This window comes from Rhinolophus sinicus, linkage group LG10 (genome assembly GCF_036562045.2).
Source record: "Rhinolophus sinicus isolate RSC01 linkage group LG10, ASM3656204v1, whole genome shotgun sequence".
Classification (NCBI taxonomy): domain Eukaryota; kingdom Metazoa; phylum Chordata; class Mammalia; order Chiroptera; family Rhinolophidae; genus Rhinolophus; species Rhinolophus sinicus.
This window is the reverse complement of record NC_133759.1, coordinates 56,909,830-56,922,288: the sequence shown is the minus strand read 5'-3', so window position 1 is coordinate 56,922,288 and position 12,459 is coordinate 56,909,830. Positions and strand designations below refer to the sequence as shown.

Here is a 12,459-nt window from a genome sequence, read left to right as displayed (position 1 = left end):
CAGCCACGCCTCTCCTGCCTCATTTTTCGTAAGTGTGGGCATTCCCCTTAGCTGAGCACTGTGCTCTGGGTCTTCCATCTCCTTGGTGACCGCTCTTCTTCCAGGACTTTTCTTTGCATGAAAATGACTCTTAGAGCTCCTTTCACCTCTCTCTTCGTACATGGCGTTCAGCATAAAACTCCATGACAGAAAACACCTCAAGCTCTGCATGACGAAATCCAAATTTATACTCTCCACTTCAAAACGGCTTTCCTATAAGTCTCTTCTTCTAATCTTTAACTCCTCCCTATTCAGTCATTTGGAAAATCAAGATCTTCTAAAATCTTGCCCCAAACCACCTTTCCAACTTTATCACCTTTCTTCATCATAATTTCTTGCTCTACTCACCATGATTCAAATAGAGTGAACATGACTTTCTTCTGTTTTTATTCAAATTAGTAGAATATATGAAATCCAGAAGTTTGAATTTGGTTTTCTATGTGATGCTAACTAAATTTCTCTCAGCTCAGTTTTCTCTGTGAGAATATAATACCTCCTTCCCAGAGTTGGTGTAATGATTACATAATGTAATATACATAAAAATATCTAGCACAGTGTTTGGCACATTACAGGCTTGCAATAAGTATTTGCATATTCATTCATTCATTCATTCATTCATTCATTCATTCATCACTGTGACCCTTTAAAACTAACCTTTGCCAGGAAAACTTTTGTTCCCTTAGTCCCTGAACTCTCTAACCCCCTCTATCTTTTGTATCTTTCACACATCATGTATTAATGAAAACTGTTAGTTGGCATTCTTTGAGTAGGCTTTCTCCAAATATATTAAATTTCTTAAAATAAGAAACTGTATTTCATACTTCAATGTACAAAGGAAGTGCTAAAAATATTTGAATCCAGAACCCCCTCTCAATTATCAAAAAGTTTTTTTACCAAATTAGTACATTAGATGAGAAAACAGCTAAATATTACTTATTCATTTCAACCACAAATCAAAAGGAAGTTCAGATGACAAATGTTTTAGTCCCATAGTAAAATGATATATTACTGAATGCAAATCCCTTCTGATATGAGTCAAAGATACGCACATGTGGTGGTATAAAGGAGTTACTCACTTGGGCATGTTTACCAGAAGTAGTACATGGATGTTTTGTAAAATTACCTAGCATTTTCTAAATTGATATTACCCCACATGTAACAATCTGATAAAAACGTTAAGTAGCTTCCTTTGATCTGTCATTTACAGACTATAGTAGTCTCCCCTTATCTGAAGTTTTGCTTTCCACAGTTACCTGAGGTCAGTAGAGGTCTGAAAATATTAAATGGAAAATTCCAGAACTAAATAATTCATAAGTTTTAAATTGCATGCTGTTCTGAGCAGTGTGACGAAATCTCATGCCATTGTTCTCTGTCCCGCCTGGGATGTGATGCATCCCTTTGTCCAATGTCTCCCCGTTGTAGAAGCTGCCTGCCCGTCAGTCATGAACTAATAGCCAACTGGGTTATTAGATTGGCTGTCATCGGATCGCAGTGCTTGTGTTCAAATGACCCTATTTTCTTAATAATGTTTCATTCACCTCACTTCATCTCATCACGTGGGCATTTTATCATCTTACATCATCACAAGAAGAAGGGTAAGTACAATTCACATAACTTTTTTCAACAGTATATTGTTATAATTGTTCTATTTTATTATTAGCTATTATTGTTAATCTCTTACTGTGCCTTATTTATAAATTAAACTTTATCATAAGTATGTATATATAGAAAAAAAACATACAGGGTCTAGTATATACTAGTATATATGAATAGTATATATACCATCCATAGTTTCATATATCTACTGGGGGTTTTGGAACATATCCCCTGAGGATAAGGGGATACTATTGTAATTGTTCTTATTCAAACAACTTGGCATTAGAATTTATTGTCTTCCTTGAGTTTGCAACAAACTGAATAGTTATAAGCTGCTGAATGTTCTTATTTTATTTCTAAGATTATGATCAAATCATTGGCATTGTGAAGTTTGGGGCAAAAATAGCTTTTTAATGACTTACATCACGAGTATCTTGCTAACCCAACTTCTTCTGAAACAAATGACTTCAAAATAATCTGTATAAACTCTAGATGTGTTTACTTACTATTGAAAGCTTCCCCAAGAAGATAATAGCAAAACATTTTATGTGTAATTGAAATTGCACCTCTAGTAAAACTGAGCCTGTTTCGAATGGTAAGTATACCTCCTAGATGGAAATTAATGGGAAAAAAGTATAAGATACTCGGATGGCTGAGTAGGCTCCTTAATAGTAGATGGTAAATGTTGTGCAGATGTGTAAGCAGAGTGGCAAACATGTTCTTGCTTTCTTCTAGGGCAGTGGTTTTTAAATTACTTCTAGGAAACCTAGGGTTCTAAGGAGATTTTATAGGGGCTGTAGAGCAGGGCTGGGGGATGGCACATGTGTGGCAGGGAGAGGTTCGGGGAAGGGCTACCTGGATGCTTCAAGCTCCTTTCCTCCCGTTTCAACTTTCTCAGCAATTCATATGTTTTCTATGCAGAGCTTCTGAGCAAGGTAATGTTTGGAAGAAAAGTTCTGCTACTGAAAAAACATTGGTGATCTCCGTGTTTCAGAACCCAAGTAAAATTCTGTCAAATGAGCAGACCACTATACTTATAGATGGCAATAAACATTTTCTTCCAATTTCTTCAGTTGCCTTTAATTGGGCCAGTAATATTCTTGGGAAGTAAATAAAGAAGCCCAGTGTTGGAAACATGTTTCCTTGAAGGGTCTTTTCAAATTGTATACTTAGCCAAGGATTACATGAAATTAAATATTACCCTGCTTTCCATCGCACCCCCACCCAGGCACTGTCTCAACAGGCCCCTTGATTACTGTCTTCCAGTTTGAGAGACAGGCAGACCCGTGCTCAATGTTTAGTGACCTGTTTCACTTCATAACTTAAGGGACTGACCTTCAAGTCGTCTGCTCCTACCACATCTCCTGGTGGGAAGTCATTGGAGAAGGCAGTGCAGACCTGACAATGTCACGAATCACGTTACTCAGCATCCCACCCCTGCTGCCGGCCATTGGCAATTCTTCTCTCCCACCCTAGAAGCTCCATGTTGATCGGTGAGCATGCATTGGCTTCACCTTCTCTGGAGTTCATCCGCAGAGTTCATTCAGAACCTCAGAACTGTCAAGCACCCCTACCTCCATTTCCAGCAGCATAGGAAGCTCTTCTTACCAACGAACCAGGGATGCTAGGCTTAATGTTTCCTTAATTTATTTTAATTTGCTTCATTAATTAATCTGAACTTTGGGTTCTCTTATTAGTTAGGAGAGTATCTACTTGAGCGGAGGTCTTTGCAACTTTTATCAGCTCTACTCTTAAAAACTGTTTAGTACAAACTGTTTAGTATCAATGCTGCTTCCCTATGATTCATTGCCTGTGAATTGAAGCACTTTTGTTTGGACTAAGAGAAGTTCACTAGATCAGGATACTGAGGAAGTGTTCCATGATTTACAAATGCTCTGAGATGCTCAGTGAGAAAGGGTTTCTGTGGCCAAACATATTTGAGAAACATTGCGTTTCTCTTGGTGATGCAAAGTGTTCATTAGAAGGGCAAGGTACCAAGAAGTCTTTCTTAAACTTATTTGATCATATAATTTCAGAATTCTCCCTCCCTCCCTCTCTCCCTCCCTCCTTCTTTTCTTCCATCCTTTCTTTTTAGAAACATTAAATATTTAGGACTCCACGGGAAAAATTTTGCAAAGCACTACACTTGCCTGTTTAAGAGCGATTTGTAGACATCAATTCCTACTTTTGTTTGTAGTTTCAGAGCCAGCAGTGTGTCTGGCACAAGGTGGCTCATGTTTATTGAGTTGAAGTAAACAAGAGGGTCCTCTTACATTAATAAGATGCCAAACATTGTGTTGAAAGTTGTTTTAAAAAATTGCACCAGTTATTTGGTGCCAAGAAATTGGGTGTTTTAAAGAAACCTATTATCTCAAATTTGAATTCAATGGATCCACTTTGAGTGCGGATCAGAATCACAAAATGTTCAATTTGGGACAAGCGCTGGGAAGCACATCATAGACAGGCCAAAGACAAAAGTAAGGTTTCATCTTTCAGACTGAATTTATAAAAAGATTGAAAGAATGATCTCAAACAATTTAAATCTAACAATAGACATTTGAGCTCTGGGCTCAAGCCAGGTGGCCCAAACCCTGACTCTGCCATTTACTGGCCGAGGGTACGTGAGCAAATCTATCTGGGCCTCGGTTTCCTCTTTTGTAAATGGTGATGGTAATTTTACTTCTCTCAAAGGGTCATTGTGATGACTAAATGAGATTAAACAAGTAAACAGAAAGTGCAGTGTTTGGCACAATATTAGATATTAATATTATTAACACATTATCAACCAAGATTGCAGTCAATATGAGGTGACATTAATTCTAGAGAGAATTTGGGAGACCTTAAAATGGGAAATTATGGATGAGGAGTAAGGAATTGTATAACTGAGGTCTCCCTATTGATAGCCCCTAATACTCTGGCATTTGTAGCATTTTTTTTAGAGTAGAGTCATTTCTGATTTTAAGGTACAACTCACAAGTCCTCCCAGATGGGGTGGTAGGTGGAAATTTTACTTGTTTGGGTATTTTGTGTCTGAGGCAGAATTCTTTTTGTTTACCCAGAAATCCTTGGGAGACCGCATTATTTTTTTGAGAAACCATGGAAGGAAGAGAGTGCCCTGCTCTGTGAGGCTAGCGAGCACAAACCTCCATCCCTTACCTGAACGGGTAGGCAAACGCTATGTCAATGCTGAGGTTACTGCCCGTCTTGTTGACGCAGTCCACACTCAGCCGCAGGCCTCCAGAATAGCCACCGCATGTTGCAAATGCAAAGATGGCAAAAAGCTGTGGGGAACAAAACAACAAAAGAGAAAGCGGCCATAAGAAGGATGTTGATCTGATGAGATATATTGATAGGAGCTTAGTGTCTGGATTGAGACAGGTCACAGGTCTTCTGAGGTGTGGCCTCATATTTGGTTCAGGCTGGAAGATGAAGGCCGGGATGATGGTGGAGAATAGGGACTTGGTGTCTGAAAAGAGATAGTCTGGCAAACTGGAGTAATTTTGCTTGGAGAGAAATGAAAAGCAACGACAAAATATCTGTGTTTGAGTGTGTAACTAGCTGTCATGCCTCAGAAGGTAGAGATGTAATTTCACATCAGAGGAATTGGAAAGCTACATGCGCCATGGGATTAGTTAGGGGTGTGTCCAGGTGGGAAGAGTTTGGGGTGTCTCCTTGCTTTCTTGTTTTGTTTATCTGTACTTTTCTGCAATAAACATGTTTGTCTTTGGAAATAAACAGATTATTAAAAAGGCATGATTGGAGAATTTTAGAGCTAAAGGGTTGATAGGGAGCAAAAAGGTGCTACTTCAGAGCCCACAATCTCAGCCTCAAACCACCCTGGGTGGTTACATCTCTGTATTAGTTGCTCTTTCTAAGTCAACTGGTGACCAATTAATGTCATGGACTGTCCTGGTGCAGAACATGGATCTGGGGGAATTAGGGACTGAAAACTAGAAGCAGAAACTCAAAGAAGTCTTCAGGGAAGAAGATACATCTGGGAGGGTGGAGAGTGCCAAAAATGGCAAGGAAGAAAATGCCAAATTTGTCCACTTAGTGTGGCTAAATTCAAAAGAATTTCATTTCCAAAGAAAGGCAATCAAATGCACTTAACACTAACCCATGCTGTAATCGTCCCACTTAGTTTATTTTCCTTTTGGAATTCAGCTTCTTGAAGAAGCTTGGGGTCCCTGTTAGGAACACGAGCTCACTTTGCAGAGCAAGAGGAGTTATTGTGTAAGGATTAAGTACACGGACTCTAGAATGTGACCTTGGGAAAGTTGCCTAATTTCCCCATGCCTTGGTTTCCTCTTCCGTAAAACAGCACTGTAATAAGTCGTCTGGGTCATTTTGCTGTTTGTAATATGAGGCAGACAGTTGCTGTGGACAGAGACTGCTGGAGCTGGCAACATCGCCAAGTCTGTTCAGAAGGTTCAGAAGCTGAAATGAGTATTCTTCATACCACCTGCCACCTCACTCCATCAGGGGTGGAAGAAGAGCCTCTGAACTGTTTGTCCCAACTGGCTATTGAACTTTAACCGGAAAAGACTGGTTAATGATAAAACCTCCACAGGGAAAGTGTATGTGGCAGTTCTAAGTTGTTAGTTTTAAAACCAGTGTTTAAAAAATGAAAAAACTTGACCAAAAAAATATAGCAGACAGAGTAAAAGCAAATGTATTTACATGTGTGAATGTGTGTAAAGCACTTAGAAGAGCTCCTGGCACAGAACAGGCAAATGTTAACAAATGTCATTACTGTAAATAGATGTGGATGAGCTCCTTGGCGAGATGTTCCAGGCCATAAAATAGGAAATTCAGACTTACTCCTCCTTAGCTAACTCTGTATAGCCATTAGCCTCAGTGAACCAACATCGAAGCACTCCAGAAAAACTGATCAATTTTGCTTTGTTTGCCTTTCTTCCTACTTTGCCTCACTGATGGGACTTGAGGAGGCATTCAGAAGTACTCCAGCCCACTCTGCAGTCTGGGGATGGTGCATCCAGAAGGCCAGAGCTGCACGGAGCCTGATCTTTGCCCCTGAGGCGTGGATTTGCTGGGTTCTCATGACCAATGCTCTTTCAGTCAGCTCTGAGTATTGTTAGGAGTAAAGACGAAGTGATTTTCACTGTTCAATGCTTAAATCTAGCTTTCATCATACAGTCCTGGAGATCTCTGCCCTTTGGACCATGTCATGACAGCGCCTTTGGTACCACTTCTTCCAGAAGAAGGAATATATAATGGAGTCCAAACCCTGTTGTCTGGCTGTGCAGAGAGCACTTCCCTGTAAAACATGGATATCCTCTGTGTCGTCCTGAATCAATGAGATAATTAAATGAAATGGAGTGTAACAGCCCCCTCCCAATTCATGCAGAGGTTTGTGTGGTATTTATGCACGTGCACTTCTCTGGGCAAGAGCCCTACGTGTATTATCAGCACTTTTACATGTGAAGGTGAGAAGGATTTGTCCACTGTTGCCATTATAAGTGCCTACTAGGGGCAGGTATTGTGCCTAGCAGGTAACGTATGTGATCATATTTCCTTTTGACAACAATGGAATATGTGTGCGTGTGTGTGCGTGTGTGTGTGTGTGTATGTGAAGCTTATTATTTCTATATGAAAGATGTGGCAGAGTAGCAAGTGCCTTCACACAGTGGCATTTAAAAGAATTCCTTGAAACTTTACAGTGTAGTGAGTTAAAGTAGAAGGCATAAAGACAGGCCTTGTTAATTTCAGTGCTTGATGGCTACAAAGAAACAGCCTTTGGCTTTTCATCTTATTTCAAAGTGCTTTATGTACAATAAGGTATTATTAATACTACCATGTAATAAAATTAAGATGGAGTGATAATTATGAATTTAACTAGTTAGATGCACAGAAGGAAGGCATCAGATGATTCAAACCATACTCATGAAAATGTGAGACATTGTACAGGAGTTACATATGATATCTATGGGCATTCTGGTTAACGTTCTCCTTTCTCCACAGTCCTCACTGATTAAGGGGAAATCATACTGTGTAACCAATATCAAATGCAGTAATATCATGAAGTGCAGATTAAACAGATAATTTCTGTATACCACTGGAAGAGTCAGATCTTGCTGAGTGAATAATGTATTATAGGGGTGGTTGATTCCATGATTGGGAGAATGAAATCAGCTCCGCCAGAATAAATCAGCCAAGGGCCTGGTCCTGTAATTAGAATACATCAAGGCAGAGTGGGGAGAGGGGACTGGAAGCACGTTTGGGGGGAGGGTGGTATCAAAATTCTCTTGGTGTAATAGAGAAATGTAGAATAGAAGGGGACTTTGGAAATCCTCCCACCGATTCCCCTTCCAGAAGTCTGTCCATCCACCCCACCCCAGGTGGTAACGCAGAGCAGTTCTGCAGTCAGGCAGACCCGAACTGGAGTCCAGTTCCTTGCTGTGTGACACTGAGCAAGTCGTTTAACTTCTCCTAACCTCTGTTCCTACATCCACCAAATCAGGACAAATTCTCTGGTTCACTCAGCAGATGTTTAATGATGTACTTACTAGGTGCCAATTGGTGGATAACACAAACAGAAAAAAGTCAGAGAAAACACAAAGATAAAGAAAGCCCATGCCCACTATGGAGCTTAATGCTGGACGGGGGAGACAGAACCAAAAAGAACACACAAATAAAGTAATTCAAATTGTGTTTCATATTTTAAGGGAAGCTCTTCTAGACAGGGAGATCTATCTGAGGAGGTCACATTTAAGCTAAGACCTTGAGGATAAATTAGAGGAAGCCACACAAAAAGGGGACAGAGTGGAGGGAAGTACGGTGGGCAGAGGCAACAGCTCAAGGGAGAGCCCCGAGGGAGAAAAATCTTGACAAGTGCAAAGAGGAGTGGAAGGCCAAGGTGGCAGGCAGATGGTGAAAGAGGTTGAGAATAACAGTATTTACCTCCCAAGATTTTATGTGTATTAGCTGAGAGAACACATGTAAAGTATCAGGTCCATAGCCTTCAATAAACATTAAAGTTTCTTCTTTTCCTTCTTCTTCTTCTTCCTCCTCCTCCTCCTCTTCCTAGTCCTCTCCTTCTACTACTACTGCTACTGCTACCCTATTGAAGAAACAGAACTAGAGAGGAAAATTCACTTGCTGCAACTCAGCTAGAGCAGAGTTGGAATGAGAATCCTGCTCTCTAGACTCCCCAAGTCACCATTCTTCTGTTTAGTTCTGGAATAACAGGAAGAACAATTTTTGCCATGTAGGTAGAAGACCTGTCAAATGGCCTGGCCATCATTGCCCAGAAGCACACCATGGTGCTTCAGTGGCCTGGAGCTCTCCATGTTTCTCCTGAGTGTCTCACAAACACATACTTGCAGGCTCACTAACCAAGCAGAACAGGTGCATTGCCTTCTCTTACTTTCTTCTCCTTCCTTCTTTCCTTCCTTCCTTCCTTCCTTCCTTCCTTCCTTCCTTCCTTCCTTCCTTCCTTCCTTCCTTTCTTCCTCCTTTCCTTCCTTCCTTCTTCTTTTCACCCTTGATGGGGTGGAGTATTTTAGAAGGAAGATCTTGGAAAATGTAAAGAGACAAAATCTTTCTTAATTTGACAACTGCTGTTTCAAGAGGCCAGTAATATTGGCAAGAGGTAGGTTGTGTGTCTTGTAGATGGTTGGCTCTGCAAGACTGTTGCTTATTCCTAAGACAGACACTATCCCTTTCTGGAAGATGGAAGGGATGGGAAAACTCTGTGTTATGCAGCCAGGCTGCAATGAGAACCGGGTGTGGGTCCTGGAAGGCTCAGGGGAGACAAGAGCCTGAGAGGACAATGTGTGGGGGGTGGGGAGAAGGGGGTAGAAATAGATGAGAGAGAGGGGGCTCAGGAGAAAGAGCTCCATCTGAAGCCGACGCTCTAAAGAATACAAAGAACTTGATGGGAGATGTGAAGACATGGTGTCCATGTGTGTATTTTCTCTAACCTGGGCTCCATGTTCTGTCCTCAGCCAATTCTATGTCTTCTTTTTGGTAATGCTGTGTACGCACACACCTTTCTAGACATTGAGAGCACAACCCAGGGGCAAAAGTCCATTTACCCAATCAAGTGAAATTAAAACCTCTGTGTTCCCATCTTTCCTAAAGGTCCCAATTCTCCTCAAACAAGGAAGACACGTCACCTCCAGCACATTCTAAGATAATCATTATCGTAACGACTGGCCCAATCATTCACTTGCTTTGAGTTCAGGAGTGCTAAATAAACCTCCTGCAATAGACTCTCATTTCACTGCTGTCTTGGGTGATCTATGGTTCTGTTCCTAACAACAAAAAATTACTCTCTAAATGGACACAATTAGCAGAGATTTCCCTTGCATGCAGTCTGATTAGAGACACATTCAGATGAAGTAGGACAAAAGAATTGCCTTGATTCCCTGGCTTAATAAGTATCCATAAACCAAAGTCACCCATAGCAGGAATATCTTTGCACAGTTAATGAAAGCAGAGGTTTTCTCCTGGAAAGAGGACAAGCCACTCTCCCCTTGGAACTAACTGAACAACACAAGGAATGCCAATGAAAGCTGCTATGAATCCTTCTGGTTAAGTTGCAAAGCATAGTTGAAAGCAGTATGTTGGTTTCAGGAAATCAAGCTGATTAATGGCTCTCATAGGAATCTGTGGTCTGCAGTGAAGCCATGGAGGGGACATCTTCCAAGGCCTGATATACAATCTCAGGTAATGCCTCGGAAGTAAGTGAAAGTAAAGAGACTGGTAGGAAATGTATTGGGAGATGGGGACCAACTACGGGTATTCATATTACCACCACGCTGTGTGTGCTGACAATCAGATCTCCAGAGGACAAAGCTTTGATTTATAGCATTCGCCAATTTCCATGGTGTAAATACAGCCACCATGGCCAACTCCAAGCTACAACATAATCCCGCTGAGCCTTGACTGGGCAGAGAGCTGCACAATCAGTGTGCTCCAGCACACTGCTGCCACTGAGGGTCTTTCCCTGACTCTCCCTGGGGCAAGAGCTCTGGGCTTATTTCATTGAGTCATTCCTTTTCTTCATATTTCCTCTTATTTCATGTCACTCACCTTGGGCTTATTTCATTGATTGAAGAGGTTTCATCAGGTACAATTATTCATTCTTTTATTAATTTACCCACTCAATCTCTAATTCACTTATTTATTATAGCAGAGGTTGCTGGTGCCCTGCTTATATCCCCTTAGCCCCCTAGAGGCCACCTGCAGCTTTAGGGGCACAGTCGTTGTACACACCAAAGGCTTTCTCCTCACACACCTGGTCTCTCTGCTGAGGGCTTTCTCAGGCAGCAGGAATGTGCTCAGCCTGTGATGGGGCATCAGGGAAGCCCCCAGGAGCTATTTCCCTGGCAGCTTCCAACCAGGGATGAAAATTGGTGGATAAAACCCCAGTGCCCTTGCTCCTCTGGGGAAATTTTCAGCTGTGTTCAGTACAGTTTCTCAGAGGATGCCCCTTAGGGTTGCGCCCCACTCACCGGCAGCAACATCGGCTCATTAACACACCATTGGTTGGCTTTCCTCCTTTCCCTGTCTCATCTCCCCATGCACCATTGTGATTCCGGGCATCGACTCTCAAATAAATCTCTTAATTCCAAATGCTCATCTCAGGATCTGCTTTTGGGAAATGTAACTGAGACAGTTATCAAACACTGACCGACCCCCTGTCCCTTTTCAGGCACTGCAGTGCGCCCTAAGACTGTATTACTAAAGGGAATGGGGTCTCCTGACACGCCTGATCGCATGTCTCTCAGCTTCTGACTTACCACACTCTTAGCTCCCCTGCTCTCTTCAAATAAGCTGGTCTCATCATGAATAGGAAGTCTTTTTTGGCTACATTGTCTACAGGAGACCTTCTGAACCCAGCTCACCCCCAGCCTGAACCCATTATTTCCTGTTTGTTTGTTTTTCACATGCACAGACATTTTAGTATCTGTATTTGTTTAGCATTATTTATTCACCTGTTCATCTTTTGTTTGACCACGTCCCTGGAGAAAGGTAATACAGTTGTCTTTGTTTCTTGCTCAATCTCTGCCAGCATGCACAGTGCTTGGCATGAAAACGGTGCTCCCTAAGTTCTTGTTGAATAAATAAGTAAATATATCCACACCCTCCCCACCCCCTCCGAACCTCCAAGAAACTTGCTGTCCATTTTGGGATGCAGACAAGTGAATGAACAGGCATTGTGACACTGTTTTATTATGATGGCAGTAACTGGAGCATATTAGGGGAAAATGCGTTACCTACTTGCAGAGGAGTGGAGAGGCCATGAAGAATAGCTCTCTGGAGGAATAAATAGGTAAGCAGAAACCAGGAAAGCATGCCGGATTTATCCAGGAAAGAGGGAAGCGAAGAATATCCTCAGCAGAGAGAGCAGTAACTCAGATACTCCAGTGAACAAGGAAGGCACATTTGGACTATGCAGTTGGTATGACTGAAGCAGACATTTGTAAGATGGGAAGAAAGGATTGACTGAGGGCAAGAGGTAGCCAGGGATTTGTCAGGAATGGTTGAGCAGGGATCTGAAAACTGTGTCTCCTGGGCCACAGCCTCCACATTCATTCCTTTACGCATGGTCTGTAGATGCTGTCATGCTACAACAGGAGAGTTGAGTACTGACAAAAGAGGCCCTATGATCCAAAAAGACAACCATATTTACTCTCAGCCCTTACATAAAGTTTGCCAAAGTGAAGAAACCTGGCTCTCATGGGGAGATGAATTTTCAGCAGGGGGAGGGGCCTAACAAATTTGCATTTCAGAAAGGCCACCCTGAGAGAGGGTTGGGCTAGGTGCTGGAAAATGAGCAAGTGTCTCACTTCCCCA

The 12,459-nt window shown here is 41.8% G+C and overlaps 1 protein-coding gene across 4 annotated transcripts in view; it reads right to left on the bottom strand.

The window, feature by feature from the left end:
* Nucleotides 1–12,459, bottom strand: part of SYNPR (synaptoporin) — a 300,598-nt gene that overhangs the window by 119,838 nt on the left and 168,301 nt on the right. For all 4 annotated transcript variants that reach the window (XM_019728362.2, XM_074313228.1, XM_019728363.2 and 1 more), the window contains one exon: nucleotides 4,792–4,916. In XM_019728362.2, the coding sequence (XP_019583921.2) occupies nucleotides 4,792–4,916 (125 nt within the window). The remainder of the gene's footprint in view (nucleotides 1–4,791; nucleotides 4,917–12,459) is intronic.